Raw genomic sequence first — 17,438 nt, 5'->3', positions numbered from 1 at the left:
TCTTCCTTTTCTTACAGAATTCCTTGGTCAGATAGTTGTTACCTCTGAACACTTACAGTGAATCTAGCCATTAAGAAGTTCCATTTGACTCTGATCTTACCAAGCAATATTTTCTCATCTCCAAAATCAATTATTTTGATATTCTCACTTTCTAGCTTCCTCTTGTCATAAACACTGCATGGTGTAAAATGCAGCATCTTTTCCCATGATAAGGTCTACTTATTCATCTGTCCATTCCTTACTAACCCACGTAGGCTTTCTAACCCTTATTATTTAAACTCCTCATTCTCACTTTCAAATCCTCTACACAGCCTTGTGTTTCCCTCTTGCTTTTACCTCCTTCTGTCTTCTCACTCCTCACGCCCGGGCTGCAAACTGCCCTAGCTCTTGTCCTTTCTTCCCCACTAATCCTTTACCTTTCTTCCTTTTTCAAACCTCATCCGGTAGATCATGGCAGTGAGTGTGTTGCTGGAAAAGCACAGCAGGTGAGACAGCATCTGAGGAGCAGGAGAATCAATGTTTCGGGCATTTACCTGTGTTCCCTTGACAGGCAAATCGCTGTATTTTCCTTATAAAATCAAAATCAATGGATTTTTAAATACTCACCATTTTTTCCTACATGTTAAAATTCTTTCAGTCCTCAAACAGTTAAAACACCTGTTGATTTGAGAGTAATTACATGTTGACATTAATTTCCTCATGCCATTCTAATGTGGCTCATCAAAGACTAGGTATAAAAATGAATTGTGAAATTAAACACCCAGTAGTCAACAGAACTCAGTCAGATGTCAATCTTTTCAATTCCATTGCAATGAAATATTCCATATTTCTGATTCTTTGGGCATTGTCCCTTCTGAAAGGTAAGATTAATCAATGTATTGTATTGTGGCCATTAAAGAAACATAGCAGGTATGTATGTTTATTTCAAATATTTAGTCTGCAGTGATTTGATATTGTTAAAATGAAATCACCTTCCATGAATTTAACTTATCTCACTTTAAGCAAATTTGTGATTTTGATAGGACATTTATTTATCACGTAAATTACTATGTCTATGCAAGTCAACTGAAAATCCATTGCTTTTATGTTCTTTTAAAGGTCATAAGTTGATTCACAAACTGCTGTAAAGATACATTACTATTGTGTGCATATAAAGTTTATCGAAATTTAAAATTCTGTGCAGCATTGAGACACCTTCAGACTTATCTAGTCTTTAAAGTTATGCAAAACAGAATAGCTAATATTTGAAACATTTCAATGTTCCCTCTTTACATTAAATATATTTGTTCACAACAAAGATGTTGAAGAAATCATTTATTTCTTCTCCTTTCTATGAATTTAATTTCCTCTGTGTTTTGAGTTATTTTCTTTTAATTACATATTTCTCAATCAGTAAATGTTTAGGCTAAATTATGGCAAAGCAGAAAAAAAAACCTTCAATGTTCTCTTAAATTCCCACTGAAATCTCCAGGAAAGATGAGGTCCAAGATCTGAGCAAGAAAGTCCCAGTGTTCCTTATTGTCACTTAGGTAACTGATCTTGAATTTCTATGAACTTGGCATGAATGGGAGATCAGTGAATACTCCCTCTCTACTGCCACTAATTTAAAATCCAAGACAATATGTCAACATAGCATATTTTCTATTCCAAAATATGCCTCATAATGCTTTCTAATAGTTTCAAAATTTAAATTTCTTCTTAGCCTAGCTCCTGAGGTCGACACTTCTGAACTGTTACAGTGTTGTGGCAATCCCTTGATACTTTGTTTACAGAGGTATTATATATGTGCGAGGCAAGGAAATGAGTGTCAACTATGGAGACAACAGAGGGGTAATGGAAAACTTTTCTGAACCTTCTGCCTGTCTGTCTGAATTTTCTCTTTCACCATTCTACAACATTGTAGCTAATTCTCAAATAAAACGTAGACCAGATATCATAGCACAGGTCAAAATTTGAGATGAGAATACTGAAAGGTATAATAATTATTTTTATAACTAACAGTGTATTTGTTGCCTGATTCTCTTCTGTTCTCCATGTCCTTTTTTAAATTGCATCTCTTAAAAAGCTGAATAAAGAAGTGTGTTAATTTATGCTCATTGGCTCCCAAAATATTTAATGATCTTAAGATAACACTTCTGCTCAACTAAGTTCTCCAATTCACAAGTTAGCAGTTTCACTGTATGATGGCACTTACTTTTATTGGTTGAGTTTTTACAAATAAATAAATCAACTTTCTTTTGGACAATCTTTCACAAAAGCCTGGACTAATAATGTAGCGGAAGAAAATTGTACAGATTCAGTGCTAAGTCTGGTGACAGGCAATTGGATGATGCATTGGGAATGGGGGTATGGAAAGGGAAACATAACTAAGAGAGAGTGGAAAGATAGCGCCAATGGCTAAATGCTGTGTCACCCTCACTGTCACTGCAAATTGCAACATAGAGATAATGGTGATTCTTTGTCATACCACATCGCAATAGAAAGAAAGGCAAGACTGAGAGAATCAAGAGAGGTCAGACCGAGCAAACATTGAAAGATAGGAGAGAAACAGATGCACAAAGAGAGACAGCGAGAGAGAGAGAGAGAGAGAGAGAGAAAGTGTGTGTGTGTGAGAGAGAAAAACACACACACATGTAAAAATGATGGAGCTAGAGACCATAGTCTCAGACTCAGAGTGTGCAACACTGACCAAAACCACTCCTAGTAAGACATTATTTTGCAGTAACAGTTTTGACTATAAACACCTTTTTGATTAGCAAAATGTCATGGAACTTTATAGGTTTAAATATGATAACTGACTATCTATTTGTGTTGATTAACTTCATTTTGAAATGAGTTGGCACACTCAAAATGAGTTTAATATTGACTGTAACAGTTCTAGACACAGAAAAACGAATATGAGCAAATGTTTCAGACTTCACGATACAAGATGGGAATGCATATTTCAATACAATAAACAATAGACAATAGACAATAGGTGCAGGAGTAGGCCATTCAGCCCTTCGAGCCTGCACCGCCATTCAATATGATCATGGCTGATCATTCCTAATCAGTATCCTCTTACTGTCTTATCTCCATAACCCTGGATTCCACTATCTTTGAGAGCTCTATCCAACTCTTTCTTAAATGAATCCAGAGACTGGGCCTCCACTGCCCTCTGGGGTAGAGCATTCCACACAGCCACCACTCTCTGGGTGAAGAAGTTTCTCCTCATCTCTGTCCTAAATGGTCTACCCCGTATTTTTAAGCTGTGTCCTCTGGTTCAGCACTCACCCATCAGCGGAAACATGTTTCCTGCTGCCAGAGTGTCCAATTCTTTCATAATCTTATATGTCTCAATCAGATCCCCTCTCAGTCTTCTAAACTCAAGGGTATACAAGCCCAGTCGCTTCAGTCTTTCAGTGTATGGTAATCCTGCCATTCCAGGAATTGACCTTGTGAACCTACGCTGCACTCCCTCAATAGCCAGAATGTCTTTCCTCAAATTTGGAGACCAGAACTGCACACAGTACTCCAGGGTTGGTCTCACCAGGGCCCTGTACAGCTGCAGAAGCACCTCTTTGCTTCTATACTCAATTCCTCTTGTTATGAAGGTCAGCATGCTATTAGCCTTCTTCACTACCTGCTGTACCTGCATGCTTGCCTTCATTGACTGGTGTACAAGAACACCTAGATCTCTCTGTATTTCCCCTTTACCTAAATAGATTCCATTGAGGTAGTAATCTGCTTTCCTGTTCTTGCCACCAAAGTGGATAACCATACATTTATCCACATTAAACTGCATCTGCCATGCATCTGCCCACTCACCTAACTTGTCCAGGTCACCCTGTAATCTCTTAACATCCTCATCACATTTCACCCTGCCACCCAGCTTTGTATCATCAGCAAATTTGCTAATGTTATTGCTGATACCATCTTCTATATCATTAACATATATTGTAAAAAGCTGCGGTCCCAGCACGAATCCCTGCGGTACCCCACTGGTCACTGCCTGCCATTCCGAAATGGAGCCGTTTATCACTACCCTTTGTTTCCTATCAGCCAACCAATTTTCAATCCAATCTAGTACTTTTCCCCCAATACCATGCGCCCTAATTTTACTCACTAACCTCCTGTGTGGGACTTTATCAAAAGCTTTCTGAAAGTCCAGGTACACTACATCTACTGGATCTCCCTCGTCCATCTTTAGAGTTACATCCTCAAAAAATTCAAGAAGATTAGTCAAACATGATTTCCCCTTCATAAATCCCATGCTGACTCTGTCCTATCCTGTTAGTGCTATCCAGATGTGCCGTAATTTCATCCTTTATAATAGACTCCAGGATCTTTCCCACCACTGAGGTCAGACTAACTGGTCTATAATTTCCTGCTTTTTCTCTCCCACCTGTCTTAAAAAGTGGTATAACATTAGCCACCCTCCAATCCTCAGGAACCGACCCCAAATCTATCGAACTCTGGAAAATAACCACCAACGCATCCACGATTTCCCGAGCCACCTCCTTAAGTACCCTGGGATACAAGAGGACATTTTTAAAAGATCTGATTAACATTTCCACTTGCAATATTGTAACTCTCAGATTTTATTGACCAAACATATTGGTCACAGAATAAACTAAATTGCATTTGCACCAAACTATTTTCTTCCTCGTTGCATTATATCGTAAAGTGTTTTAAGAGTTTGGAGAACAAATGTAACTGCAGAATTACTCTTTGTGTACAAATGCAGATTGCTTCTCATTGAAATGTGATTTAGTAATACAACCATAGAAATACCTAGGATACAAAACACTTTCTTCAATTGTTTAATTTCAACCTGGTGTGCCTTCATGAACGCAAAATGTAATATTGGTGAAGGACTACATCTATACATTGACTTTCATTCACTACCTCTGAACACAGTAGTTTGTTTTGACTCTGTAATCTTCAGTCCATGGTGCTCTATTTATTTGCTTTAAAATCATAGGATGGAGAGTGCAGGATTTGAAAACTTTGGCCATGGGCTTATACCCGAAACGTCAATTCTCCTGCTTCTCGGATGCCGCCTGACCTGCTGTGATTTTCCAGCAACATACTCTCGACCATAATATTGTTTGTTTTCGCTGGCAAGTGGATTTAGGAGAATTTTAAAAATTGTAAATCGAATGGGCTAGATCAGCATTTATTTAATTCAGCAATTTTCTTTTGTCCTTTGATTAAGGCACTGGCAAGACTTACTGACAGCCTAATGACCTATCTAGAGATTACGTCACTATTATGGTGTAGAATGCAATATAGGTGGCATGATATAAGCATTTTGCTGCATTATAGAAATCCTTACCTAAGTAAAACATTAAAATTCCGTTAAGCAGTACTACCACGATGCAATCCAGCAGTGACTGAAGAATTTGATTGCTTTTCTGTCCTTGTTACACTTCATATTGCAACATTTCTGTGCTGCAAGTTTAGGCGAGTACAGGCATTTCTCGTACGGTGATGAACAATGACTGAGCGGTATATCTTCTGAAACAAAGCATTTAAGAACAGAAAAGGAAATGGAGAAATGGAAGAGAAGGAAATTGCTTGAATTATTGTTCAATACAGAAAAAAACTATACAAAAGATTTAAAAGAGTGAAAAATGGCAACATCAAAACAAGAAAAAGTATGAAAAATCTATGAGCAATTTAGTATGCAATCATGGGATTTGTACAGTTTCAATTGTTCCGTGTCTGGATTTTGAGAATTGGGTTTCCTTGGCACTGTTAGACACCTCATTAACTGGGTACATATGACACAAAATAGAATCTCTAAAGTCTACAGCATTTCTGTGGCATTTGTGTTGATTTGCATTCCACAGGATTTATTTTTCTTCTGAGTACAAAGATATTTTAAAAATATTAGAACATAGAACATAGAACATAGAAAAGTACAGCACAGAACAGCCCATTGGCCCAAGATGTGATTGAGGTTTAATTCTAATATAAAATATAATAACTTAATCTACCCACCCTTCAACTCACTGCTCTCCATGTTCTTGTCCAGCAGTCGCTGGATGATTGGATATATTTATCTTGCCATTAATTTTGGCAAACAAAGCATCTGAGCAAATAAGTCGACCCTCATTGGAAAACAAGCCATTCAGACAATTGCTGAGTTAACAATATTTTGATCATCGCTGCGACTTAGACAATGACAGAATGGTGTTGGTGGTTGATACAGCACAGCTACAGTGGCACGAATCAGTATTCCATCACCCAGCTGATTTTCCTGAGTCTCAGGTAACATATTCCTTGATAATAACAGTAATAGACAATTAAAGACCATAGGGCTCAGAATTTACAAACTCTAATTGAACCACTATCAACATCATGAGTTAAAAACAATTCTCAATCTTTACTGATCTATCAAAGGTCAGTGACCTTAAAGTTTGATTGAAATATGAAATAAAGTGATGGCAGAGTTGCATATTCCCTAATGTTAACTACTTTCCCTGATGCATTAATATGTCAATATTTGTGCAACATGCACAGATGGAAACCGATTATCATCTAGAGCTCAGAATCGTGCAGTTTGTGAGATGACACAATGATATGGGTTCTCTCTTGAGACTGATTTGTATATTCATACGGCTCATTTCAGCATAAATTCAACAAACAAAGTAGAATGCAAAATGGACCTCCCATCCGAATATTCCAGAACAGGTTCCTGCCTTTTCAGACCAGTCAATCAGTTTAAATTCGCCACCAAGGGTCAGGGTGCAACAATAACCTCTCGTATCATTGCAGGAAATGTCAAGTGACTTACAGATCCTATAAAATATTTTCAAATAAATATGAATCAATTTTTTAATGAATACAGTCAGTAGTTTTATTTTGTTCCAAATGGCTGTCAGATGCTTGACATTACAAGAAACTTCCCAATGCATTGTTGAGAACGAGTGTAGCTGAAGAAATTGTTTATGTCATGTGTTCTCACTTTTGCTGTAAATCTATTTATAAGTGTAGTCACTTTTGTATTCATTGATTACTCGGAACAGAAATAGATGAGGCAGGATTGTTCCAATCCCCCCAAAAAACATGCCACTGACATGACAGGGTGAGTGGATTAGCAATTGGTTGACAGACAGGTTCTCCATCCAATTTTAGGGGCAGCAGCAAACAATGGCTGCTGTTAGGGAGCTACCCACAAGTGACCAGACCTATCAGAAGTCTAGAAGCCCAACAACACCACCTGGAGGGCTTTGGCTGTTGGAAGAAATAAATATCTTAAGATATTTGGCAAGAAAACACCTCTGGGAACTGTACTCCTTGCCTCTGCAGCCCTTGCTTTTGATTAAAAAAAATCTCCCATACTGTAAATGAGGTCCATTCAGCTGTTGGCCTCTAAATATTGTGGGGTGTCTTTTTTTTGCTAAAGACCTGTATTACGACACGGCAGTGAACCCCTCTGTTAATTAAACCAAACACCCAGAAAAGCTCACCTTGTCTCATAATCTGTTAAAAAACAAGTGACAGAAAACTCTCAAATTCCACTATTTAAAGAAAATCATATCAATTTATTTGTTAACTCTAAAAGTGAATATTAAACAACAACAATTCACAACTCTAAGATCCCCTTTCTCTTAACTGCTTATTACCTGCCTCCAGCTCTATAACAATATGCTGTTCCAATAAACCACTTATTAAAATTACAACACTTTTACTTCAAAACTGCACAACGGCTGTCGTCATCGGTATCTTTTTTCTTCTGGCTGATGTTTTCCTTGGGTTGTCTTCTTTCTTTTTACTGCAAATATGTTTCATATGAAAAGGAATCTTTGATAGAGATTGTTTCCTAATTTCTTGCTCTCTCTCAATGGCAGTTGTTCTGTCTCCAATTTTCAAAATGTCTGAATTTTTAAATCTGAAAATGTGTTGCTGGAAAAACACAGCAGGTCAGGCAGCATCCAAGGAGCAGGAGAACCGACACTTCGGGCATGAGCCCTCCTGCTCCTTGGATGCTGCTTGACCTGCTGCGCTTTTCCAGCAACACATTTTCAGCTCCAATCTCCAGCACCTACAGTTATCACTTTCTCCCTGAATTTTTAAATCCCCAACATCAGATTATCCCATTGGTTCAATTTTCACAAAATAATAAATTCAAACTCAATTGGGTTTTAGTATCTTCAGGTATAATTTAAACTGACTTGTTAAATGTGAATTGTTGTCAAAACAGCAACCAACTCAGGTTCACAGCTAAATGTTACATATTTTCAATTTTTCAGTACACTCTGGGACTGCCATCTAGTTATATCACAGGTGCCCGTAATGTCTCAGTTCAGAATGGCATTCACTCTTCCTTAAAAGTAGAGTACACGTCTTCAACTTCATAACATCAGGTTTTTGAAAAAAGGCTCATTAATGGGAGCTTTGCTTACTTAACATAGCTGGTAGCTACAGTCTGAACATCATTAAAATTTCCTGATGGTTGTGGGAGGGAGTTGATTTTACTACTTACTTCTTAGGGGGAGGGAGGCTCAAAATTCTGCTATGATAATTTACAACACTTTTGCCATAAATGATTATTCTTTGCTTTCATGTAATACACACATTTGTGTAACATGATTTTGGAATAGAAAATGCTGGTTCAAGATCTTCCTCAATAATTCTGAAGCAAACTTCAACATAACAGAGAAATGCATTGTGCTACTCATTGGAAATCAGCTGTCATAAAGGAAATTCAGTGGGTATCTTGACACAGTGACATTTGGGTTCACAGCTTGAGGGGCACCACCCCACATGAAGCATAGGACAAAACAGGAAATAGGCTTGAACTACCATAGCCAATACAAGGATTGAATCTGCTCTGTTGTCATCATATTGCACCATACTCTAACTGTCTAGCCGAATAAGTAATTTATTTCCAACCTGACCATTGTAATGTATTCATTAATTTGTTGTAGTTTGTTTTCCATTTAGTATGAAGTCTCTATAAAATTCGTAAAGTTTCCTGTTTGTCAACCTGTCAATCCAAATTTGATCTCACTCACGATCTCATTTTTCATCATGGACTCTCTGTTGCCTCTATTAGTATTCTTTCAATAATAGTTGAAAACCCAATTGCTCTGTTGAAATCAATTGTTCTCAGTATATTACCTTTGGAAATGTTACAGATCAGGATGTATTTATGATCAATAATTATACACGAAAGTGTAAATGCAGGGATTAGCTTTCCTCAGTAGAATTTCTCAGTTATCATATTGGAGTGATTTTAAGAGCCTTTTATGAAACCATGTTAATCATTATTAAAATCTATTTTTTTTTCAAATGGCACTTGAACTTCAAATCTTGTCTAACATTTTAACACTAACAAAGTCTCTCTGTTTAAAAAATGAATATGTCTGAATTACAAGAATTTTGAATGTATTAAACCATTTGTGTTTGATCTTTGCTTAACACAGACAATGTCCTTGCCCACCAACGGATTAAACGGGATTACTCAATGAACAAATATGGTAAGTCAGAACATAAAATACTGTAATAAAACACTATGTCAATAGGAGCAACCATGTCCACTATCTCTTCATGGGGACAAGTCAAGACAGTAACAAAATGTACGTTGGGAAGATTTGAGATCTTGTTTGTTGGTTCAGTTCACCTTGATTGTTTATAGCCCAATTGAGCTCTTTGCTCCTTCTTTTTGATTTTGATATATCTTTGCTGAACTTTGTGAAATATCTGCCTAAATGTTTGCCACTGCTCATCCACTCATCTTCCCCTTAGTCTACATTTCCAGCCTGTTTTAGACCACCCTCTTTACATTCCACTGTAATTAAGTTGAGGACACTGGCTCGAGACTGATTTGATCGTCCATAAACTGAATTTGAAATTTTATCATGTTGTGACTACGAATCGCAGAGGATCCTGAAGTATGAAATCTCCTTTTAATCTTACTTCATTACATGTTACTAGATTTAAAATAACTTGCTCATGGCTATGTTCTATAATGTACTGATTTAAGAAATAATCCCTAATGCTCTCTATAAATTTGTCTTTCATGTTACCCTTCCTCATCTGATTCATCCAGTCAGCAAGCAGATTAAAAGCACTCATCCATCTCAATTGTAGTACCCATTTTACAGGCTTCACTATTCCATGATTTATAATTTATTCTACTATGAGCCAACTATCTGAGGAATTGAGGGACAATGCTTCTTTCCCTTGTCATTTTTCATTTCTCCCCAAAACTGATTTCACATTATGATCTATTCTATCTATTTTGCAACCCCACCACTGCAATGATACCTCAGTTTGTTAACAAAGCTCCCCCACTTCCTTCTCCTTTTTTAACAATTATTCTAGAGGATCGAATACCCTTGAATATTATGTTCCCAATCTTCACAACCCTGCAAACATATCTCTATATCAGCTATCAAGTCATTTTCATTTATCTCTACTCATACCATCATCAATCTTATTACAAATGCTTCATGCATTCAGATAAAGAGCCTTAAATTTTGACTCTTTACCATAATTACTTACTTGTTTCACATTTCTGAGATATTCTTCTACGTTTATTTTAGCTTCAGTGATTCTTCTACAAACTCATTAATTTTGATGAAGGTTTAAAATCAATTAATGTACACCTGACAATTGTGTTCAGTTATATCAAAAATGAAATCCAGTGTTTTGTGAAGAAATTCTACTTTGAGACCACAAAGTAATGCTTCTGTATATTAATTAAATAAAGATCTTTATTTTATGATAGATGCAATTACTTAGAGAAGTTACGACAATCAAAGCGTGTATTGAATGTAAAGGAATTAATACTGGATTAGATGCTAAAAGCTGTGATATGAGTTAAATTCAACTGAAACATGTTTTTCCTAGAACTGGATGGGTCTGCTCTCACACAAACCTTTAGGCATGCAAGGGATATTTACAGCACCACTTATGAAGGACCTCGTAAGTATACTTTTGTATTTCTTTCCAACATATATGAATATTCAATTGCTTCATCCCTCTGAAATACAAGATAACATAGAAATAGTTATAACTGTGATGTTTTGATAGCTGTCCTAATGCAGGGATTCCTTTTTTAACATTTCATTAGATACCTGCAGGACATGGGGACAAGGAGCAATCAGGACGTATACTGATGAATTTTACCATATGGTATCAACATGTAAATACATTCTGACTCGCCACTGCCAAGGCATTGTGGAAGATTTTAATGTGGAAATTCAACGAAGCTCAAATGGCAATTTGCAACACATCTTCATGAAAATCGAAGGTGTTACTATTGTGGTGACAAACCAGAAAATTGCAGTTAATGATGCTGTGTAAGTTAAGCTTTTATTGATTGATTTTAAAAATGCTCAACATCTTCCAGGCATTGAACTGATGTAAACCTGACCGAAACCAATGCTGACCCCATATTCCAGCATCCCCATTCCTCAATTCTCCCAGCTAACTGACAACTTGTGCCAGGGATTCAAAGAACAGTAAAGCATATGAACAGCACAACACCATGCCCAAGAATATCAAAATACCCCTTCTGAGACTCACAGTGTCTTTCTCCTTTGGGAATACCAATGCAAAGTATTTGTTAAGGACATCACCCAGCTCCTCCTACTCCATGCATAAATTCACTCTGTTGCCTTATGTGGACCGACCCTTTCCCTAGCTATCCTCTTGCTCCTTATAGATGTATAAAACACATTGGGATTTTCCTTAATCTTCTTTGCCAAAGACATTTCATGGTTCCTTTTCACTGCGCTAAGTCCTTGTTTGAGTTCTTCCCCATTATTTTTGAGGGACTTGTCTATTTTCAGTTATCTGCATCTTATGTATGCCTCCTTTCTCTTTTTGACTAAATTCCTGTTTCTTTATTATTTTCTACTTTCATTCAAACAACTCTTTTGGTGTGAACTCCTATTTCACTGACAGCTGCCCAATTTGGGAGTTCCTTTGAGAAAATTAATTGTTCTTTTCAAATGAGAGGCACTCATATTTCATTATATTTTTTTCTTTTTTATGAATGGAAAGCTTTGATTATTTAAATAGATTCCAACATTGCTAAATACAGTATTATTGTACAGATCATTAACTTGATTAAATGATTAGATTAGATTACTTGCAGTGTGGAAACAGGCCATTTGGCCCAACAAGTCCACACCAACCCACCGAAGCGCAATCCACCCATACCCCTACATTTACCCCTTCACCTAACACTGCGGGCAATTTAGCATGGCCAATTCACCTGACCTGCACATCTTTGGACTGTGGGAGGAAACCGGAGCGCCCGGAGGAAACCCACGCAGACACGGGGAGAATGTGCAAACTCCACACAGTGAGTTCCCTGAGGTGGGAATTGAACCACAGTCTCTGGGGCTGAGAGGCAGCAGTGCTAAACAGTGTGCCACCAGGCTGCCCAAAAATATTAAAGCAAGTTCAATAGTTACAGCTTCAATATCTTTTCATTCATTATTTTCCTTTAAACAGAATTTCATTGCCATATGATAACAAAGTGATTAATATTCAACAATATGGAGTCAATGTGCGCTTTTCAAACAGGAAACACACAATAGTTCTGCTTTGGAATTACGAAGATGCACTGCAGGTGAGAACATTTGGAAAAATTGAAGAGTACATCATTCATTATAATCTAGAGTTAATAGAATGATTTAAAAGAATTTTTTAAAATTAACTTTTTTTTTCCTTAATTTCATTGTTGAACAGTGATAGAGTCATAGAGATGTACAGCAAGGAAACAGATCCTTCGGTCCAACCTGTCCATGCTGACCAGATATCCCAACCCAGTCTAGTCCCACCTGCCAGCATCCGGCCCATATCCCTCGAAATCCTTCCTATTCATACACCCATCCAAATGCCTCTTAAATGTTGCAATTGTACCAGCCTCCACCACATCCTCTGGCAGCTCATTCCATACATGTACCACCCTCTGCATGAAAAAGTTTCCACTTAGGTCCCTTTTACATGTTTCCCCTCTCACCCTAAACCTGTGCCCTCTAGTTCTGGACTCCCTCACCGCAGGGAAGAAACTTTGTCTATTTATCCTATCCATGCCCCTCATGATTTTATAAACCTCTATAAGGTCACCCCTCAGTCTTCAACACTCCAGGGAAAACAGCCCCAGCCTGTTCAGCCTCTCCCTGTAGCTTAGATCCCCCAATCCTGGCAGCATCCTTGTAAATCTTTTCTGAACCCTTTCAAGTTTCACAACATCTTTCCAATAGAAAGGAGACCAGAATTGCACGTAATATTCCAACAGTGGCCTAACCAATGTCCTGTACAGCTGCAACATGACCTCCCAACTCCTGTACTCAATACTCTGACCAATAAAGGAATGCATACCAAACGCCTTCTTCCCTATCCTACCTACCTGCAACTCCACTTTCAAGGAGCTATGACCCTGCACTCCAAGGTCTCTTTGTTTAGCAACACTCCCTAGGACCTTACCATTAAGTGTATAACTCCTGCTAAGATTTGCTTTCCCAAAATGCAGCACCTCGCATTTTTCTGAATTAAACTTCATCTGCCACTTTTCAGCCCATTGGCTCATCTGGTCCAGATCCTGTTGTAATCTGAGGTAACCCTCTTCGCTGTCCACTTCACCTCCAATTTTGGTGTCATCTGCAAACTTACTAACTGTACCTCTTGTGCTCGCATCCAAATCATTTATGTAAATGACAAAAAGTAGAGAGCCCAGCACCGATCCTTGTGGCACTCCACTGGTCACAGGCTTCCAGTCTGAAAAACAATCCTCCACCACCACCCTCTGTCTTCTACCTTTGAGCCAGTTCTATATCCAAATGGCTAGCTCTCCCTGTATTCCATGAGATCTAACCTTGCTAATCAGTCTCCCATGGGGAACCTTGTCGAACGCCTTACTGAAGTCCATATAGATCACATCCACTGCTCTGCCCTCATCAATCTTCTTTGTTACTTCTTCAAAAAACTCAATCAAGTTTGTGAGACATGATTTCCCACGCACAAAGCCATGTTGACGATCCTGAATCAGTCCTTGCCTTTCCAAATACATGTACATCCTGTCCCTCAGGATTCCCTCTAACAACTTGCCCACCACCGAGTTCAGGCTCATTGGTCTATAGTTCCCTGGTTTGTCTTTACCGCCATTCTTAATCCATGGCACCACGTTTGCGAACCTCCAATCTTCTGGCACCTCATCTGTGACTATCGACGATACAAATATCTCAGCAAGAGGCCCAGAAATCACTTCTCTAGCTTCCCACAGATTTCAAGTGTACCTGATCAGGTCCTGGGGATTTATCCACCTTTAACCGTTTCAAGACATCCAGCACTTCCTCCTCTGTAATCTGGACATTTTGCAAGGTGTCACCATCTATTTCCCTACAGTCTATATCTTCCATATCCTTTTCCACAGTAAATACTGTTGCAAAATATTCATTTAGTATCTCCCCCATGTTTTTTGGCTCCACACAAAGGCTGCTTGCTGATCTTTGAGGGGCCCTATTCTGTCCCTAGTTACCCTTTTGACCTTAATATATTTGTAAAACCCCTTTGGATTCTCCTTAATTCTATTTGCCAAAGCTATCTCATGTCCCCGTTTTGCCCTCCTGATTTTCTTCTTAAGTATACTCCTACTTTCTTTATACTTTTCACAGGATTCACTCGATCTATCCTGTCTATACATGACATATGCTTCCTTCTTTTTCTTAACCAAACCCTCAATTTCTTTAGTCATCCAGCATTCCCTATAGCTACCAGCCTTCCCTTTCACCCTGACAGGAATATACTTTCTCTGGATTCTTGTTATCTCATTTCTGAAGGCTTCCCATTTTCCAGCCATCCGTTTACCTGAGAACATCTGCCTCCAATCAGCTTTCGAAAGTTTTTGCCTCATGCCGTCAAAACTGACCTTTCCCCAATTTAGAACTTCAACTTTTAGATCTGGTCTATCCTTTTCCATCACTATTTTGAAACGAATAGAGTTATGGTCACTGGCCCCAAAGTGCTCCCCCACTGACACCTCAGTCACCTGCCCTGCCTTATTTCCCAAGAGTAAGTCAAGTTTTGCACCTTCTGATGTGAGGCATACTTCTGTTGAGTTAATCTAAAGCATCTCATTTGATTGGAAGATCAATTTCCTCATTGTTTAATGTAATGGGAGTACATTTATCAAACAATTTGAAGATTTGTAACTGTTATATTTATTATTTAAAACATCTCTCTTTCATTTTCAGGTAACAGTTGATGCTCAGTACCAGGGACAATTATGTGGCCTTTGTGGAACGTCTGATGCAAGTGTCTCAACAACTTATGGTAAAACTAAATAAATGATTTTTGTCCTACGCTATGAAACATATCTTCACTTTATTTAGTATTCTGTCCAGCACAATCATATTTAAATTTGCCTAAAAATAAGTTAAGCGATTGAAAGAAAAATAAATGAAGTTCATTTTCTATTTGGACTTTGCAGATTCAGACTATACCCGATCATTCAAGCTGGATGCTGCACTTAGTTCCTGCACTACCACCTTTCCGGAAACTATTAACTGTGCAGCTGAGGTAAACCACATAGTTCCAGAGAGAACTTAAGGGATGGTCCAAGTTCTGAAGAAATGACATACAAATTTGAATGGGCTGAGGAGCCGGGTGACACAAACACATATATAGCCTTTCAGCCTATCACCCCAAGAAACTAAGGGTGCAACTACATCCATTCATTTATTTTTCAAGCAAATGATTTACTCAGCAACATTAGTCACAGCTAAGGCACCAGTGAACCAGCTGGGCTTTTGCAAGTTTGACAGATTTCCTTGTGAGGGTGGCATTTGCGCATCTAATAATTTGAAGTACAAAAAACTGAAAACCAGTTTTTACATGAATGGAGCTTATTGCTAGGATTATAAATGTATATTCATATTAACATGTAACAACTTATTGCTATTTAAATTTAATCAGTTTTGAGTGGATATTAATTTCTGTTGAATTATAAAGTATCAAATCCAACAAGCAGACTCTCTTTGGGAATGATCAAAGAAAGTTGGGAGAATAATGAAAAGTTGGCAGTGAGGATTCTCCAGTGCTAAAAGTCTCACTTTTAAAACTAGTATTAAATGGCCAGATGAAATTCTCACTTGTCAGTGACAAAGTGGCAATTAGTTGATTTCAGATACAGCCCAATGTATTATCGCAGTAATTGTATTACCATATGTCCATATTCCTGTCCAAGTACCAAATGCACCCATTGAGTCCATAATGTTCATTTATTTAAATATACATCTTTTTACAGCACTCACATTATGTGATGGACTGGTTAATGTAGTTTTATTGTTTATCAATGTTTGCATTTCCAATTGGAAACAATTTTATTTGTTTAATTTCTCCAATTTATTTCCTCAGTCATAGACATGTTTCCATGCTTTCATCTCATTCGATTTATTGCAGCACAAAATACTGATAGGAATTTGATTAGTTAACTTTCTAAGTCTTGTTTTATTTCTCATGTCCAGGCCTGCTCAAAAATATCAGATCTTTTCACATCTTGTTCTAACAAAGCCATTGAAGATAAATACATAGAGATGTGTCAGAAGGATGTTTGTGCTTGTAACAGAACAGGGGGATGTAGTTGTGCCAATTTTGCAGAAGTATCACATCAGTGTGTACATTCAAATTCTTCAAACTGGAAGAAATGGAGGCAATTGATTGATTGTGGTAAGTTATCTTTGCAAAGTCAGGCAGAACTCTAACTAAAGTCCTTTAATGGAAGTAAATCATTTCAATCATAAATTAACTTAGAAGCAGGATTTTAACAAAGTTAAAAATCACACAACACCAGGTTATAGTCCAACAGTTTTATTTGGAATCCCTCAGTGTGCTGCTCCTTCATCACAAGCACCTGACAAAGTTGCTGCACTTCAAAAGCTTGTGCTTCCAAATAAACCCGTTGGACTATAACCGGGTAAAAACAATGACTGCAGATGCTGGAAACCAGATTCTGGATTAGTGGTGCTGGAAGAGCACAGCAGTTCAGGCAGCATCCGAGGAGCAGTAAAATCGACGTTTCGGGCAAAAGCCCTTCATCAGGAATAAAGGCAGAGAGCCTGAAGGGTGGAGAGATAAGCTAGAGGAGGGTGGGGGTGGGGAGAAAGTAGCATAGAGTACAATAGGTGAGTGGGGGAGGGGATGAAGGTGATAGGTCGGGGGGGAGGGTGATGTGGATAGGTGGAAAAGAAGATAGGCAGGTAGGACAAGTCATGGAGACAGTGCTGAGCTGAAAATGTGGAACTAGGGTGAGCTGGGGGAAGGAGAAATGAGGAAACTGTTGAAGTCCACATTGATGCACTGGGGTTGAAGTGTTCCGAGGCGGAAGATGAGGCGTTCTTCTTCCAGGCGTCTGGTAGTGAGGGAGCGGCGGTGAAGGAGGCCCAGGACTTCCATGTCCTCGGCAGAGTGGGAGGGGGAGTTGAAATGTT

The 17,438-nt window shown here is 38.2% G+C and overlaps 1 protein-coding gene across 32 annotated transcripts in view; it reads left to right on the top strand.

The window, feature by feature from the left end:
- The first annotated feature begins 799 nt into the window (after positions 1-799).
- The window catches only part of LOC122546275 (uncharacterized), a 128,131-nt gene continuing 111,492 nt past the window's right edge, over positions 800-17,438 (top strand). For all 32 annotated transcript variants that reach the window (XM_087999601.1, XM_087999600.1, XM_087999602.1 and 29 more), the window contains exons 1-8: positions 800-860; positions 9,417-9,470; positions 10,846-10,920; positions 11,069-11,297; positions 12,460-12,577; positions 15,204-15,282; positions 15,440-15,528; positions 16,476-16,677. In XM_087999601.1, the coding sequence (XP_087855727.1) occupies positions 812-860; positions 9,417-9,470; positions 10,846-10,920; positions 11,069-11,297; positions 12,460-12,577; positions 15,204-15,282; positions 15,440-15,528; positions 16,476-16,677 (895 nt within the window). In that variant the 5' untranslated portion in view covers positions 800-811. The remainder of the gene's footprint in view (positions 861-9,416; positions 9,471-10,845; positions 10,921-11,068; positions 11,298-12,459; positions 12,578-15,203; positions 15,283-15,439; positions 15,529-16,475; positions 16,678-17,438) is intronic.

Source organism: Chiloscyllium plagiosum, unplaced genomic scaffold (genome assembly GCF_037043375.1).
Source record: "Chiloscyllium plagiosum isolate Xiang-an unplaced genomic scaffold, Cpla_swu_hap1 HiC_scaffold_23, whole genome shotgun sequence".
NCBI lineage: Eukaryota > Metazoa > Chordata > Chondrichthyes > Orectolobiformes > Hemiscylliidae > Chiloscyllium > Chiloscyllium plagiosum.
The sequence above is the reverse complement of the archived record's forward strand: the minus strand, read 5'-3'. Positions and strand labels throughout refer to the sequence as shown.